The 17,308-nt window shown below is 37.4% G+C and overlaps 2 protein-coding genes across 2 annotated transcripts; both read left to right on the top strand.

Moving 5' to 3' along the window:
• Nucleotides 1-798: 798 nt before the first annotated feature.
• LOC118744311 (maltase A3-like) lies at nucleotides 799-3,304 on the top strand (the record flags this gene model as incomplete). The annotated part of the gene is given in 6 exon segments (XM_036477226.1): nucleotides 799-1,154; nucleotides 1,234-1,694; nucleotides 1,752-2,204; nucleotides 2,262-2,713; nucleotides 2,779-2,922; nucleotides 2,990-3,304. Coding segments are annotated over 6 exon segments (1,875 nt in total). The 3' UTR covers nucleotides 3,117-3,304.
• A 92-nt stretch (nucleotides 3,305-3,396) lies between these two features.
• LOC118744312 (maltase A3) lies at nucleotides 3,397-6,533 on the top strand. Its single transcript, XM_036477227.1, has 6 exons — nucleotides 3,397-4,223; nucleotides 4,325-4,918; nucleotides 4,993-5,100; nucleotides 5,218-5,561; nucleotides 5,625-5,765; nucleotides 5,843-6,533. The coding sequence occupies exons 1-6, from the start codon at nucleotides 3,702-3,704 to the stop codon at nucleotides 5,907-5,909; spliced, it is 1,776 nt and encodes a 591-aa protein (XP_036333120.1). The 5' UTR covers nucleotides 3,397-3,701; the 3' UTR covers nucleotides 5,910-6,533.
• The last annotated feature ends 10,775 nt before the right edge of the window (nucleotides 6,534-17,308 follow it).

Here is a 17,308-nt window from a genome sequence, read left to right as displayed (position 1 = left end):
AAGCACCCTGTAAGAAAACCCATTGGTATCGCAGTGGTGGGTATGCTTATAGTTGAATACGAATTTATCAAAAAGCACCTGCTTAAAATACGGTGGAGAAAATTTGGGGGGTGGAAATAACATACCTTTTCTTTATTAGAAATTCGGCCAAAACTTGGTGTACATCTTTTTGATCTCAAAAGCTCATGCCTTTCTTCAAACCATTCAAATCGGTAATCTTATAAATGCACACACATTCATTACGCGGCTGTACAGTTGTCTAGACTTTAACATTAAACAATTGAATCCAACAATTTTATCGAGCTTGAGGCCGTTTTTTATGAAAAATTGTGTGGAAAAACAATAACAAAAAACAAACAAATAAAAAAATTGAAGTATCCCAAAGTATGAGTACAGCATGAAAATGGCTCGAATTCAACGAACTCTTACATGTTCTGAACGAGTTTATTACGTCAATATAAGTTTTTCCTGCAGGGTATATTTGTATAAATAGCAAACAAATGTTGTTTTGTTGTTTAATAAGCGAAGTAAACTAAAAATAATGATTGAGCTTAAAATAAAATAAAAAAACAAAGGCGACGCACATAAATATCAACAATAAATATACACAAAATTAGTGCACCATTGGTACTCTCTTAACGCTAATCTCTTACTTCTCATGCTGCTCACTCAAGTGCGCAGCGTAAAACATTTAAAACGGCTGCATCAGTTTGCTTTGTGAAGTCGTTGTGTTAGCACTGAGCGTTCTGCAGGCTATTCAGGTGAGAGCCGATCACGCAAACATATACGTTCATATACATATATGTATAAGAAGATCAAATCCGTAGGTGGCTTACTATAGAAGCGATATTCAATACTGCAACTAAAGAACAAAAACTTCAAGTGACAAATAGAAACGATAGTGAGTTTAGCAAATATGACGCTACGGCGCCTATTGCTATTTTTGTTTGTGGTTACTGTCGGTGGCGTTACTGTTGTACATGCTGGCGGCTTTCCAAATTACCATGCACACTTTGATTTCATCAGCTGGGACAAACATCGTACGGTCGCACAACTGAATGCAGCGCAAAAGTGGTGGCAATCGGCGGCGTTCTATCAAATCTATCCAAGGTCATTTAAAGATAGCAACGGTGATGGCGTAGGCGATCTGAAGGGTGAGTTTGAGCGATGAAAAAGACTAGATTGTTGTTAAAAACTAGCTTGTTCTCAACCTACACAAATTTCCCTACGCAGGTATAGCTCAACAGCTACCTTACCTGAAGGAGATCGGCATCGCCGCTACATGGATATCGCCTATTTTCACGTCGCCCATGGCAGACTTCGGCTATGATGTCGCTAATTTTACAAATATCGATCCGATATTTGGCACTCTGGACGACTTCGATGCGCTGATAGCCAAGTCGCGCGAGGTGGGAGTGAAGATAATCTTGGATTTCGTACCAAATCACTCGAGCGATGAGCATGAATGGTTCAAGAAATCTGCTGCTGGCGATAAGGAGTATAAGGACTTCTATGTTTGGCATCCCGGACGCATTGTGAATGGCACACGCCAACCGCCAACGAATTGGATGAGCGTGTTTCGTGGCTCGGCATGGCAGTGGCATGAGGGTCGAAAGGAATATTATCTGCACCAGTTTCTGAGTAAGCAACCGGACTTGAATTATCGCAGTCCGAAAGTGCGTGCAGTGATGAGCGTGAGTATACTAGCAAACTATATGATGTATAGATGTATTTGTAAGGTTTTCCTTTAGGATGTCTTACGATTTTGGCTGGGACGTGGTGTTGCCGGCTTTCGTATAGATGCTGTGCCTTTTGCGTTTGAAATCGCACCTGATGCTAAAGGAAACTGGCCCGATGAACCCAGAAATGATTGGGTTATCGATCCAGATGACTACAATTATGTTAAACATATCTATACGGTAGACCAGCCGGAGACTTTGGATTTGGTTTACGAATGGAGACGCGTGCTGGATGAGTTTCAGAAGGAGAATGGCGGTGATGAGCGCGTCATGCTAACCGAGGCCTACTCGCCCATTGAGGTAGTGATGAAGTACTATGGTAACGGCACGGCAGAGGGCGCACAGATACCATTCAATTTTCTTATGATCAATTGGCTCACGAACGATTCGGATGCTTATCATTTTGCGGAAACGGTAAATACTTGGTTGCGGAGCATGCCTGAAGGACGCACAGCAAATTGGGTTGTAAGTTTACGGCTAAAGAAAGAACTACTCAGTTTGTTAAATGAAACTTGCTTACAGATAGGAAATCATGATCAGAATCGCGTCGGCTCACGACTCGGCGCCGATCGTATAGACATGTTGAACATGCTTACAAGCATACTGCCTGGCGTGAGCATCTCGTACTATGGCGAAGAGATCGGCATGACGGATGTTTGGATCTCGTGGAACGATACAGTGGACCCTTCGGCTTGCCACACCAATCCGGATATCTATGAGAAATTCTCACGTGATCCTGAGCGTACGCCCTTCCAATGGAATGATGCAAAGAATGCTGGCTTTAGCACAGCTGCGAAAACTTGGCTGCCTGTCGCTGACGATTACAGAACAGTGAATGTCCAAAGGGAGCGCGATCAGCCGCTAAGTCATTTGAGCGTTTATAAGCAGTTGCATTCCCTACGTAATGAATCTACTCTACGTCACGGTAGCGTTGAAGTGAAGGCGATGAACAATAATGTGCTAGCAGTGAAGCGGTGAGTGAGGCTGAAGGGAGTGGAATGGTTATAACGATTTTTAAATTTTAAATTTGTTACCACAGAATCTTGCTCAACGATTACACTTACGTGTTATTGATGAATCTGTACGACTCAACGGAGCAGGTGGACTTGAAGAGCGCTTTCGATAATATACCTGATGACTTTGAATACGCTATTGTGACTAGCAAAAGCTCGTCGAAACGGGGGTAAATAATATTGCATTAGTTCTCGTTGAATTTTTAATTTTATTAAATATTTTACCTTCCATTTCAGGGATATTGTTGAATCCTCTGTCGTAAAACTGTTACCTAAAGAAGCCGTTGTGTTGCGTTCCTCTACAAAACTGACCACAACAGTGGGTTACTTCGCTTATTATACGCCGAAGAATGAAAACCATTAGTGATTAGTTATGTAGAAGGTAAAAATTGTTTAACTATTTGTTTTGAACTATAAATCTTAAGAACTGAAAACTCAATGGTTTACGTATCGCAGAATAAGTTCTCTAAATGTTATCTCAATATTTTGTTTATTTTACTACGTATGTATGTATACCAGGGAAATAAATGTAGCAATCTAGCTGAATATATATAAACCCTCTTTGATTTGTTATCGCTATGGTATCGAGTGTTTTGCTAAGTTGACAATAATCACTTGAAACCATACAAAAAAAAAATGTAGCCAAATGTCGTAAATACCCGTAACAAACTCACACAAGTGGGAATGCACTCAAATTAAAAACCATTGTTTTCTAACAACTTCATAAAAAATTCCAACAGTGCACCACACGAATAATACGCGCATGAGATAATAATAAGAGCGCACTTCAGCAGAAAATTAGACGTTCGATAAAATCAATAAAAACTGCCAACATACCGATGTTTCAGTAGCCAGCCAAAATCTTTAAATAAGCGACAAACATTCACTTTTCAAACAGTCTCCGTTAGCTCATTTTCAGTGTCGCTTCGCGATCACCGTTTGTTCGAAAATGCGCAAAATATTTGCTTTGCTTTTACTGCTGGCTCTTTCGCACCAGCCAACTTTAGCTTGCAACGGTGTGATCGGTCAGACCGCCACGCCCACACGTGATTGGTGGCAAACGGCACAATTCTATCAGATCTATCCGCGCTCGTTCAAGGACTCCGATGGTGATGGTATTGGTGACTTGGCGGGAATCGCATCACAGTTGGACTATTTGAAGGATTTGGGCGTCACAGCGGTTTGGCTGTCGCCTATCTACACCTCACCCATGGCAGACTTCGGCTATGATATTTCGGACTTCTTTGATATACAACCCGAGTATGGCACGCTAAATGACTTTGACAATCTTATACAGGAGACTAATAAACGTGGACTGAAGGTGATATTGGATTTTGTGCCAAATCATTCGAGTGACGAGAGTGAATGGTTCAAGAAGTCGGTTAGACGTGAGCGAGGCTACGAGGACTACTATGTATGGCACGATGGTTATTTGGATGAGGAGGGAAACCGAGTGCCACCAAACAATTGGGTGAGTTGAGACAGAGTAAAGCATTGCCGGCTATCGCGCTTAATTCTTCTTCTTCTATTGTTCAGCAATATTAAATTTTTATGTAATTTCTCAATTTGCAGCTCCAACAATTCCGTGGCTCTGCCTGGGAATGGAACGAAGAACGTCAGCAGTACTACCTACATCAATTCGCAGTCAAACAACCCGATTTGAACTACCGCAATCCTGCCGTGGTTGCCCAAATGAAGCGCGTACTGACCTATTGGCTGGACCGTGGCGTGGCCGGCTTCCGCGTTGATGCGGTACCTTGGTGCTTTGAGGTGTTGCCCGACGAAAATGGCCGCTATCCTGATGAACCACAGAGCGGCTACACTGACGATCCTGATGATCCTGGCTACTTGCTGCACATCTACACACAGGACCAGCCTGAAACACTCGATATGGTGTACCAATGGCGTAAATTGCTGGACGACTACAAGCGCATACATGGTGGCGACACGCGTGTGTTGCTCACTGAGGCTTGGTCTCCGCTGGATTATGTAATGAAATTCTACGGCAATCGAACAGTGGAAGGCGCACAAATGCCATTTAATTTCCAGTTCATCGTCGGTGGCAACGGTGATAAGAATAACACACAATTACCGGCATCAGGCTTTGTGAAGATCATCAGTAGCTGGTTGGATAATATGCCCGCCGGTGGCACAGCCAATTGGGTGGTGAGTAATCGGAAAGACGAATTTCGCGTTTATTATTTCAATTGAGCTATCAATTTAAATCGCTCTTCATGCAGATGGGTAATCACGATCAGCGACGTGTGGGTAGTCGTTACGGAGAGCACCGCATCGATACAATGAATATGCTGCAGATGTTTTTGCCAGGCGTTAGTATTACGTATATGGTGAGTACAGAGTTAATTTATATTTGATAGTATGAAGAGCGCTAACTAAGAGAGAATAGTATCTAAGAGAGGGCCTTTGACGATATTTCTATCTAAGTTTTTGTTGCTCGCTCTTAGGGTGAAGAGATTGGCATGACTGATTTGGATATCTCTTGGGAAGATAGCCGCGATCCAGCTGCTTGTAACTCCAATCCTAACATCTATGAGCAATTCACCCGCGATCCTGCGCGTACACCTTTCCAATGGAGCAACACCGCCAACGCTGGCTTCTCAACCAACAGCACCACATGGCTGCCGATCAATCCAAATTATGTAACAGTAAATGTGGATACCGAGAAGGCGGCTACGAAGAGTCACTTGACAATTTACAAGCAGTTGGTAGCGCTGCGAAAGCAGAAAACGTTGCAGCTAGGTGACGTGCGCTACAGCGCTTTTGGAGATAATATCTTAGCCATTGAGCGGTAAGAAAGTGCCGGAGGAAGGTAGAGCGTTCTGGGTTATGTTTTTAAATTATTTGGTTACAGTTCGTTGAAGAATGAGAAGACGTACCTTCTGTTGGCCAATGTGCTGGACAGCGATGCAACGGCGAATGTGTCTGACGCATTGCGTGTAAGCGGAAATTTCAAGACTATCATTTCCAATTTGATTTCAACGAGAAGTGAGGGGTAAGTGAATGCATAATATTTATAAAGACCGTGGATTCTTGCCTATAAAAATTATATTTGGTTTCTTTGTTTTGCAGTGATATCGTTAGCGCGGATAATATTTCATTGAAGGCATACGAAACGATTATTGTGGAGTCGGTGTGAAGCTAAAGTTGAATAGAAAAAAATGTTTAGTATATTTTGGAATTTTACTTCTTAGCTACAGAAGATTTTGTGATATGAGTAGCTTTTTCGTTTGCATGCCAACCTTTGACTGCGATTCCTCTTCACTCCACTCAAATTGCTAGAGCTGTACATAGTTAATACCAGTATTTTGTTACTGCATTAGTAAATTAAAGTTAGAAATTAGCTACTGCTAGAAATTTTCAATACTTATGTAGTTACAATAAATGGCTGTTAAGAAACAAATTATGGTCAACAGAAACTTAATTAAAAGTTTATATTTATGGGTTAAGCGTTGTTAAAATTTAAAATAGCATACACAGATTTAAAATCATCAAAACTGTTTTCGCAGTTTTTTTTTAGTTATTATAAGTGTTGATGTGTGTGCTTATAGGCGGCATACACGGTGCGTCTGAGTCGCGAGTCATTTGTGTACGTGTTAGCCTTCGACTACACACAGTTGAATCATTCAGAGTCATGCCAGGAGTCATTTTCGATGTAACTAACACATATTTATTTTCACAAACACATCCAAACCGACTCACAAGTCAGACACACCGTGTACCTATGTCGCCTATTAAAAGTTCACAAAAACAAAAGCAAACTTTTTGCCACTGCATATTTAAATAAATTCCAAAGTTGGAAATATACGTATGTTGTCGTAATTACGAGTGGTGTTCTAAGAATAAAACAACGGGCCAATAGTATTAACAGTGCTGCACATTTCTTCTTCTGATATTTTTTTACACTATGACACTGCCGTGTGTTCGCAGCCTTAAAGCTTAAACAGACGGCAGCGTTGATTCAGATTAACTCGGACTTGATCCGGATCAACTGCAGTTGATTCCCGAGTTGATCCGGATCAACGCTGCCGTCTGTTTATGCTTTTAGTGGTATGGCGTGTAATCCAGTTAAGCAGAGGCCCGTAAGGGTTCTTATAAGGAAGATTTCTCTGTTTATAGTCGACAGCATCGGTTTTTATTTGCTGATTTGAGAAAGGCGTGGCATTCTCTAGTTTTTACAGCACGAAAGTGTGTTCCAGATTTCATTGAACTAGTCTGTTTTTTCTCTCGAAAAATTGCCCTCAAAACCCCAATGTCCAGACACAGATATGAATTGGATTATATAATGCAGCTCGTTCAAAAAATGTACGGTTTTGAGCAATAGACTCTCTGTTTCTGTTTAAGGTAAGAGCCATCTTGTGAGTTCTGCTATATCGATGCCGTCGGGTTTGTATACCGTCTATTTAGTAAGCTTAGTCTTAGCTGAATTTATTTCTAAGCCGCTGCATTTGGAAATGTGTCATCAAAAGCTCTGCTCTGTTGAGGAATGCTAATAGAGCGTATTCGTTAATTTCAAATGATCTCTCAATTATTGAGACCAAATGACTTAAGTGCATCAGAAAAAAAGACCTCAGAGAAAACTAAAGTACCATAATTTTTAGGAGATACATTCATTTGAAAATGATTAATCAGAGAAAGAACTCGAAAGCCATAACTTTTAAATGCTCTTCATTGTCCATTGTCATAAGGAATTCCTTAGAGTTTGAGCGGAGAAAGATAGTTCGTTATTAAGAAATGCTTCCTTACACTAGTCATTTGAAACGCGGGAACTCTATTTGCCAAAAAAAAAGGATGTATCTCATATGTATATACAGGGTATCCTAAACCACTCGTCCACCCCTTCTAAAATGTAGGGAAATAATTTTTATGATCTACCAAATTGGGGATGCTACCGACTTCCGGTTTCGAACGAAAGTGGGAAAAACTGGATCTGAAGTTCATTTTGTAGAAATTAGAGATACTACTGTTTTTACTACTGATTTGGATTCTGATGAAGTGGCTTTTTCAACCAGTAAATGACCTTCAAACTTCAACTCGTCCTGGACTTTTGAAATAAGTGAAAATATTTTCAAAACGAAATGGTAGGTCGAGGATGCCCTATCTGTTGGTCGTGTTACTGACTTCCGCTTTCGACCGGAAGTGGGTTAAACTGACTGCAGTCATATTTTTGCGTTTTTCAATAAAAAAAAAACATTACCCTCTATTTTAGAGAGGGTGGACTAGCACATCCTGTATATATATTCGTAAGTATTCATAGTATGTGCTAGTTTGCTATTTATTAAGGACTATCCTTGTTGCTGCGTGCTACTAAATATTCATTTTGAAACACATAAACAACTTTGTGGTCTTTTGAAAAATTTCCACACAGCATAGCAGTATAGCAGCAGCAAAGTAAAAAGTTCGAAAACGACATATATATACATTTTTACAATACATAGATCTGCATAAGTTTCATGCCTACGAGCATTTGCAGTTTGTAAACGTGTACGTTTACGAGCGCTAACTTTTGAAGATATTATAAAGTATGATTGATAACTCAAAACACAAATCACGCATTCGCGACGTAAAAAAAAATCATTATGCTAAATTTTACCATCACGACCAAATTTGTGTAAACACATGTACAACGCAAACGCATACAGACACCAACATAAATCTATAGACTTACGCTTTCAAATAACCTGTAAATCAACAAAACATTAATGGAACACGCTTCGTCATCCCGCACTTCACGCGTATGCCAGCTGGGTACATAGGATTTTTGTGGTATCACAAATATGTACATATACATACATATGTATGAATTTACTAAAAGTTTGGGCCAAAACGATTTAAAATGTCCTACTCAGTGTTGCCAGTTTAGCCTTTTTGAGGCTAGCACTAGCTTTTCTCTTTGTCGTTTAGCTTCGAAATTTAGGATTTAGATTCGTGGCTTTTTTCTAGCCTTTTATTATTTTCAAACTAGCATTTTTTTAGGGGAAAATCCTCAACAATATTTGTAGTATCACTAAATTATTGTTCCGGTTAGTTTTACTTGACGAAATTTTACGTGAATATCACCCGGCGGCATCGCTCCGTCCGACGAAATTTGCTCAGCGAACCTGTTCTGTTTATACTTTAACAGTATTTTCAGGGGCTCTCAAGTGTTCGTAAAAAACCAGGAAATGCATGTTGTCTTAGAACTCTGCACCACACAGAAATGACGTCAATCACTACATCCTGAAGGAGAAAGGTAGTTAGTAGTCCTGAAGGAGAAAGCTGTTATGCCGTAGACATTCGGGGGTCCTTTTTTTTGTTCGTAGGAGAGGGAAATTCTTCCCACCGAAGCGTGTTGGGCTACCCACTAGAACCCAAACTCCCACCGCCCGCGCAATAATCCCGCATTTGGTACGGCAATTCTGCATGTCTTCAGATGCAGGAGCGCGCTGCTAGAGCCTCGGGGCTGCTCTTTTGTAGGGGCGTTTCATTCTGGTGTCCTCAGTAGACATCCGTCCTCTCGCAGCGGAGTACGAATTTCACGTATCTCGCAACTGCTTAGCACTTGTCTGCACTGGAGATCATTACCCCAATTATGTTGTTCGCAGTTATGTCTCCGTATCTTTCTTCCAACATTCTGCGCGAAATCAAGAAGTGTTCGCAGGTGAAGAATGTATGGTACACGTTATCTTCGACGTTTCCACAGTAGTGACAGAACGGTGAGTCCACCCTTCCCACTCTATGAAGATATTCTCAGAAGTAACCATGACCGGTGAGGAATGGCGTCAGGTAGAAATCGACTTCCTCATGCGGTCTGTTCAACCAAGTTTGAAGGTCCGCTATCAGGGTGTGCGTCCATCGACCTTTTGTGCTCGCATTCCAGTTTTGTTGCCACTGCTGGATGAGTTGCTCGCGGCAGCTGGTCGACCTATCTCGGCATTGAGATTGTAAATCTCTTTTCGCTCCTAGCAAGTAGCCCAATTGGCATGACGCCAGAGAAAACTAGAACCGCGTCCGCGGACACTGTACGGTATGCAGAAGCAATGCGCAGTGCCCCTCTGCGCTGGACCGAAGACATTTGAATCCGGTATTTTTTCACTTTCAATGCGTCGGCCCATATTTCTGCCCCGTACAGGAGCACCGACTGTACATATGTACATACATACATATATAACGTGTTTATGAACACAAGCATACATACATAAATGGCCCTCGGCAAACAACGGCACAACTCAAAACTGTCTAATCTGTGGCTATTCCTTATTAAATATTCATAATGCAGTCATATTTAGCAATGATTAGAAATATGTGCCACTTTTCAGTAGTTAACTTTTTTTAAGTTTTGACTTGTGTCGTTATTGCAAAGAACCATCGATATGTAGTTATGTACATGCACTGCATATAAATATGGCTGACTTCCAAAACGTCAATTGCTTTGTATACGTACAAAGTATAAGGTTCCATAACGTCGAACTACAAAATATTGACAATGTATACTGTTCCAAAACGCAGCCGATTAGTTATCGGAACGTATCGCTTGAGCAATCAGTGCATCAGAAACAAAGTTGATGCTTCGTTTGTTATTGGTTACCATTGGTGTTTTAAATATGGAAAATTCAGAAAAAATTTTCATTGCTATATTGAATATTTAAAATATGCAATGTATATGGTTGCAATGTGTCGCAACTCTGCATATACAAACAGTTTGAATACCGCAGTATAACAGTTTCCAAACATTGTATTGATAAGTTTTGGAAGTCAGCCTATGTCTTAACATACATACTTTTATATGCACCTAAATATTATATATAGCCTTCTTCAATTTTCGCCAACCATGCCGCGCGAAAGCCTTTTTCTTTGCCCATGCGTCGCCATATTGGCAAACTTCGCTGACGGCGCATCGGTCATATAACTTTTTACATATGTACATTAGACTGCATCACCAAAAAAAGTTGCGGTTTTTCCGCCGGGATTACAAAATTTATTATATTTTAAGAAGTCCACCAAAATATTTCGGAAAAATATTAAGATTTAAGCGAGCTGGACCGATTTGAAAATGCCTCCAAAAATGAAGTTTTTTATGAATAAAAATAGTTTCTTAAAGAACTTTTTGAAAAAATTGGCCTCAGATGACAAATTAGATTAAGCTTAAAAAATCTGCATAGAAATATTTGAAAATCTTTTCAACGGAATCGCAAGAATGAGATTTTTGATGCTGTTTTTTTACTTTTTTCAAATATTGGTTTACGAAAAACTTGAATAACTGGGCCAAACACATTTTGATTTAGACTTATGGGATCTCAGTAGAAAGGTATTTTCACACTGTTTTTATTTCTGGCCAAAAAAATGTCATTCGTGTCCCATCTTGTTTTTCGAATACCAACACATCTTAATTCAACTTTGAATGACGTTCGTTCATCCTACCTTTCTCTTCCATCCTTTGAATGAGTTTATTAGCAAAGAAACAAAAAGGGTGAGAAAATACCTTTCTAATGACACCTCTTAAGTCTAAATCGGAAGAGTTTAGGTTCAGCTATTCAAGTTTTTTCTATACCAATCTTTGAAAAAAGTAAAAAATAGCATCAAAAATCTCATCATAACGATTCTGTTAAAAATATTTTTTTCTTTTTTTAAATATTTTTATGCAAATATTTTAAGCTTAAACCGTTTTGTCATTTGAGGGGATTTTTTCAAAAAAAATCTTTAAAAAACTATTTTTATTCATAAAAAACTCCATTTTTGGAGGTATTTTCAAATCGGTCCAGCTCACTTAAATCTTAATATTTTTCCGAAATATTTTGGTGGACGTCTTAAAAAATAATTGATTTTATAATTCCAATGGAAAAATAGGACCGATTTTTTTTTGTATGGGGAGTGATGCAGTCTAATTTACGTATTTAATATGCTGGCACTTCATCACAAATAATGAATTATATTGATCGAAATTGCAATTTAAGTACACTTAAAACACTTGACAAAATACATTTTGTACTTAAATACTTTATTTAAATGACAATTTAATAAAACTTTTCATCAGAACCGACGCGTAGAAAAACGAGCAGCAAACACTAGCGAAAGTTAAAATACGACTGAGGATACGGAATGGGAGATGCCAGAAACACAGGGAGGAAGGAAATCAAATTTTAATTTGTAATACATATGCGATTTAGTTATGACACAAACCGCATTAAAAATAAATTCAAATAATTTATCTATCGGGAATCCCAGATAAACATGTACTACTAAAAATATTTCACATGACTCGCCCTTTGATTTGATTAAACATTTTTGTACGCACCTAAACGTATGCATTTGTGAATGTACACCCGTGCCAAAATTATAAGCGCACCTTAAATTGATAAATTTTAACAACTAATTTTTTTGTTATTTACTTTTAGGTATTTTTATAAAAATAGAGTTTACTCTAACAAAAGTCGTATAAATTCAAGTTTCAAACTTTGTAGAGTATACGAGCCCTAGCTCGGACTTAGCGTTGATTTTCTGATTTTTTTTTTGCTGAAGGTGTTTCTTATTTTCTAACATATGTGTAAAACATCGAACATACTTTGTATGGAAGAAAATGCATGAAATTAAATGAATCTGATTAAAACCCCTGAAATTTTTACGAAAGTTTGTTGATTTTTTTTTAATATTTCACAAAGTTTGAGACTTGGATTTACACGATTTTCGTATAATAATAAACCTAATAAAAAAAAATTATAAAATTAAAAATAAATTCTTAAAACTTTGCAATACATAAGAGGAGCGCTTATAATTTTGAACTGGATGTACTAGGTGTATATGCAGCTATGTTTGCACTTACCCTGCAAAAATCGCGACTACTCCATGCATGCATGTAAAGAGTACACCCGAAGGTCCAAGGAGTACTCCAAAATTAACCACAATTCATATAAAAAATATGGTCCAATTAACATTGCGATGTCCTAGGGCAGGACCATGTACTCCATCTCTGCATTACATCAGAGTAGCACAAAACTACTCCCAACATACTCCAATGACATTATCGTTATATTTTTTCGTTTGTACACGCTTTTGTTCTTCACTTCGCAGATGCTTTTTTTGAAATTAATAAAAACCAGAAACAAAAATTAAAAATTACATGTTGCCTCTGACGACATTCGAACCCGAACATGCTGGGAGCTAAGAACTAACAGCTAGCATCTCTACACGCTCAGCTACAGCCAGACATGCAAATGTACTTTCAAATGCTTAACTTCAATCACATGTCGTTAAAACACGAGCAGTGATCGGGTAACAATAAGCTGGTGCAGAGACACGAGTTGGTCCGCTACAGCATGACAGAGGAGCACTTTTGTAAGTACTCCAATATACCACAAATAGACTACATGGTCCAACGATTTTTGCAGGGTAGTACCAGATTTGTTAAATCTTTTTCAAGATATGTACATAACTACATATCGGCATAAGTATCTACACACACACATTCATGCAAACCCAAATATGCTCGCACTCTTCGCTGCGCAATTAACTTTCACACTTTCCCAGATTCTCCTTTTGGACTGTACTGAAGCATCAGAATAATCCGATTCGGATTCTGAGAACTGACTACAAGTAAATTTTTTTTCAATATTCAATATTTATAAATAGCAAAAATAAAGTAAAAAAATTTAAGCTAAAACAAAAAAAAAAAAAATTATAAAAAAAAATATTTTATTTTGGTCCTTTTGGGGTTAATACTACATAAAATTTAAAAACTCTGCAAAATTTTCTTTATATTTTGAGTAATTAGTTTCGTTACGCTAGATCAGTCAAATCGTCCACTGTGCGACGACTGAGTGCAAAGAACTGTTGACGAATGGAACACAGAGAGGAAAAGCATAAATTTTCAATGGTATCAAGTTTATTAACCATTTTTCAAAATTATCTAGCTAAGACACAAGCCAATTAGATTTACCTAGCTCACAGGGTGGTAAAAAAAACTGTCACAGAAGCAGATAACGTATATAAATGGTTACACGTTCTCTGTGTTTACAAAATTTGCATTGCACAAAATACTCTTGGTTATTGTAATCGCTGGTATTTATGGGGAATCGAAAAATAGAAAATAATTAAATTAAAACTAGAAAGTCGTATAAATTCAAAGTTAAAACTTTATAGAGCATACGAGCCCTAGCTCGGACCTGACGATAGGAACACGGAGAGGAAGGAAACTAGAAAATAATTAAATTAAAACTAGCGTAACGAACTTAAAAGTTTCAGTTTTCATGTAATATTAACCCAAGAGGAACAAAAAATATTCTTTGTTAAAATTTTTAATTTTTTTTTTGTTTAAGCTTAAATTTTTTAAATTATTTTTCCTATTTATAAATATTGAAAATCCCGAAATTGTCCACAAACCCCGATATATTCCCGAGAGCCCCGCAAATCACGAAGTAGTAGAAAAATTCCGAATCGGTCCCAAAAATCCCGAAGATCTCGAAAAAGTCCCAAAAATCCTGAAAATCTCGAATTAGTGTCGAAAAACCCGAAATAGTCCCAAAAATTCCGAATTGGTCACAAAAGATCCCAAAGATCCCGAAATAGCCCCGAGAACCCTGAAAATCTCGAAGTGGTCTCGAAAAACCCGAAGAAGTCGCAAAAATTCCGAATCAGTCCCAAAAATCCCGAAGTAGTAGCGTTGCATAAAAGAGTATTAATCACAAATCAAATGATTCGCTCAACAAATCAAATCACAAATAAATTTGACTTCTGATTTGGATGGCGATTCAATTCACAAATCAATTTGATTTCTGATTTGGAGGGCGATTCAAATCACAAATCAATTTGATTTCTGATTTGGTTGACCAAGCAAATCCCAAATAAAATTTATTACTTATTTTTAAATGGTCAACAAACCAAATCACAAATCAAATAAATTTGTTAATTAAAAGCGAATTTTAAATCAAAAGGATTTGAAATCACGTAACCCTGGTATGTATGTATGCTCTTTTGGTTTCAAAATCTGAAGATATTATTTAAAGTCTTTTCATACCCCTAAGTCCCTGAATGCAAAAGTAATGCAACGGATTACTAAACTAAAAAAAAAATTTAAAACAAAATATGTACTCACCTTTTTACTGCACACATTTTTTGGAATACGTCGTTGTCCTGATGAACGGAGCACGAAGAAGGGATTCTCTTTCTCTGATTTAAAATCAACTTCCGTAGCCTTGAACACACACCTTCTTTTATGTACATTTTCCCTTAATTTTTGGTAAATCACAAATTTCACTTCATCACAATTAAATTTATAAAACAACACAACACTTTGCAAATATTTTGCATGAATTAATTTACCACAAATCATCGCTTATAGCGCACAAATATGTAGCTTTAGCAGGCGACCGCGACCCATCAATAATTTTAAAACATACACAACCACTTCCGATTTAATACTGACTTTGCTCGCACTGGAATTACCGAGTATTGTTTGCTCAATGATGGGATGTCTCCTCACACTCTTGCAATACTTGTCAACTCCTAATTGTACCCAGTGTTGCCAGGTATTCAGCATAAGAAAACGTCCCTATTGGTCTGAAAAAACGTCATTTCCTACCCAAAAACGTCTTTTTCAAATGAATGTAGAAAAAAGTGTTCTTATTTAATTAATTAAAAAATGTCGCTTACGTTATTTTGGCGGTTAGTGCTCGATATGTACGTAAGGTATATTAAAATATAATTTCGATAGAGCACATTTAAAATTCATTGTAAACTGGTTTGAGATCGTTAATATAAAAATCATTTTATACATACACTTGTGATCAGCTGATTAAGTCATCAACATTTTGATCGATTTTGGCTGTTTCTCTTTCGTTTATTTAATGTTTATTATTTTTCCATAAAAGCCAAGCTCATTAACAAACAAAATATAAATCCACAAAAAGTGTGCAAAATTACAAACAATCTGCAAATTTTCAGCTAGATTTTCAACTTTCTATTCAGATTTTTTAGCCCATGAAATTTCAGGGCAATAATGTGTAAGTTTAAGGGGGCTAAATAATCGCGTTGTTTTTTAATATTTTATTTTTTTGTAGAAATTTGGTTAGGGGCTCGGTTGTCGAAAATGCTAAATTACGTTCTGCTAAGAAGGAGCACAGCAATAGGTCCATTCAATATCAAAAAATTGTTACGAATTGTTACTAGTACTTGCAAGTTTTTACTGAAAATGCATTCAATTACCCCAAATATTTACAAGAGGGAGCGAATTCGAGAGCGTAACAACCCGAGAGAGCTGCAAATTCTTGCAAGTAAAAATTTTACTAGCAGGAATTTGCAGGAGTCCAAAAGTAAGGTTATGTTTCAAACTCAAATGTAAACAAACTGTTTAAGAGGATGATTTGATGAAACATAATTAGCGAAATGAAAATATGGATAAAAAATTTAAATCTATTGTATATATTTTTACTTACGCCAAAACTTAACCGTCAGAAAGTGTCAAAATGGCTTAAGTTCCAAGTTTTAATAGTTTTGCGTTCAATAACTTTTTCTGAAAACTTTCTCTTGCTCCCAATTTTACTCTCTATTTTTCTTTTACGCTCTCGCTGCAAGTACTTACTGGAAAAGTTATTGAATGGACCTAATATTTCAGTCTTTTTTGCATTCAGTTCATTTTCAATGAAGTGTTAAAAAAGTCGCCTAGTTTTTTCTGACGTTTTATGCTGCACAGCTTTTTTGATGCTGCAATAGATCGGCTCTACCTGATTTGGCTTTTAATGTGCAACTGCATCATTACAGCAATGCTCGTAACCTCAAGTGTTTACACAACCAGTCTTTGAACAAGGGATCCTTAGTCCTAGAATCCAAAAAAAACCTTTGGAGGAAGCAGCTGCAGCAAAACACAAAGATTGTAAAGATTTATTAAGAAAATAATTCAAAATCTGTTCTACTTACAAGATTTAGTAACAGAGAAAAATTACTTGGAATTTAAAAAACGTAATTTTTTACACAAAAAACGTCCAAACGTCAACAGGGTACAAAAAACGTCCAAATGACGTTAAAAATGTCAACCTGGCAACGCTGATTGTACCATCTTCAAAAGATTCGCACGATATTTTCGTTGCTCTATTTTTATTCTACACATTACACATACAAGCGTAGTTGCCAACTTGGTGCTTTAAGCACTAGATTTAGTGTTTTTTGAAAATTAAAACGCCAAAAAAAGATCATTTAGTGCCTAGTGCCTTTTTAGTGCTTTTTTTCTGAACTAAAATTACTCCGATATAGTTAAAACCTGAAATAATTTTCAAATATTTAAAGCTGTGGCAGCACTGAATTTACAAAAATCTACAAATCTAAATGCACTTAAATACAACCATGATTGATAAAAAGCTGAACTTGCGAATTCACGTTGTTCAATTATATTCGCGTTGAAAATGCTAGTAGATATGCGAGTAAGTATAGTATTTGTTTTTTTCTTTTCTAATTATTTATAAAAAATTTTATTTTTGTACCACCTGAGTAAAACACATGGTTTCTTGATGCCGCACAATTACTCTAGCACTAGAATTTTGAGATATCTTAACCTCAAAGTGCCAAAATCAC

Source organism: Rhagoletis pomonella, unplaced genomic scaffold (genome assembly GCF_013731165.1).
Source record: "Rhagoletis pomonella isolate Grant_MI unplaced genomic scaffold, Rhpom_1.0 Rhpom_scaffold_00008, whole genome shotgun sequence".
Taxonomy (NCBI): Eukaryota; Metazoa; Arthropoda; class Insecta; order Diptera; family Tephritidae; genus Rhagoletis; species Rhagoletis pomonella.
The sequence above is the reverse complement of the archived record's forward strand: the minus strand, read 5'-3'. Positions and strand labels throughout refer to the sequence as shown.

Bases quoted from the DNA above. Each gene is read 5' to 3' on its own strand.
- LOC118744312 (XM_036477227.1), top strand. From the start codon at position 3,702: ATGCGCAAAATATTTGCTTTGCTTTTACTGCTGGCTCTTTCGCACCAG. The intron at 4,224-4,324 runs GTGAGTTGAGAC...CTCAATTTGCAG, and splicing joins GAGTGCCACCAAACAATTGG to CTCCAACAATTCCGTGGCTC. The intron at 5,562-5,624 runs GTAAGAAAGTGC...ATTTGGTTACAG, and splicing joins AATATCTTAGCCATTGAGCG to TTCGTTGAAGAATGAGAAGA.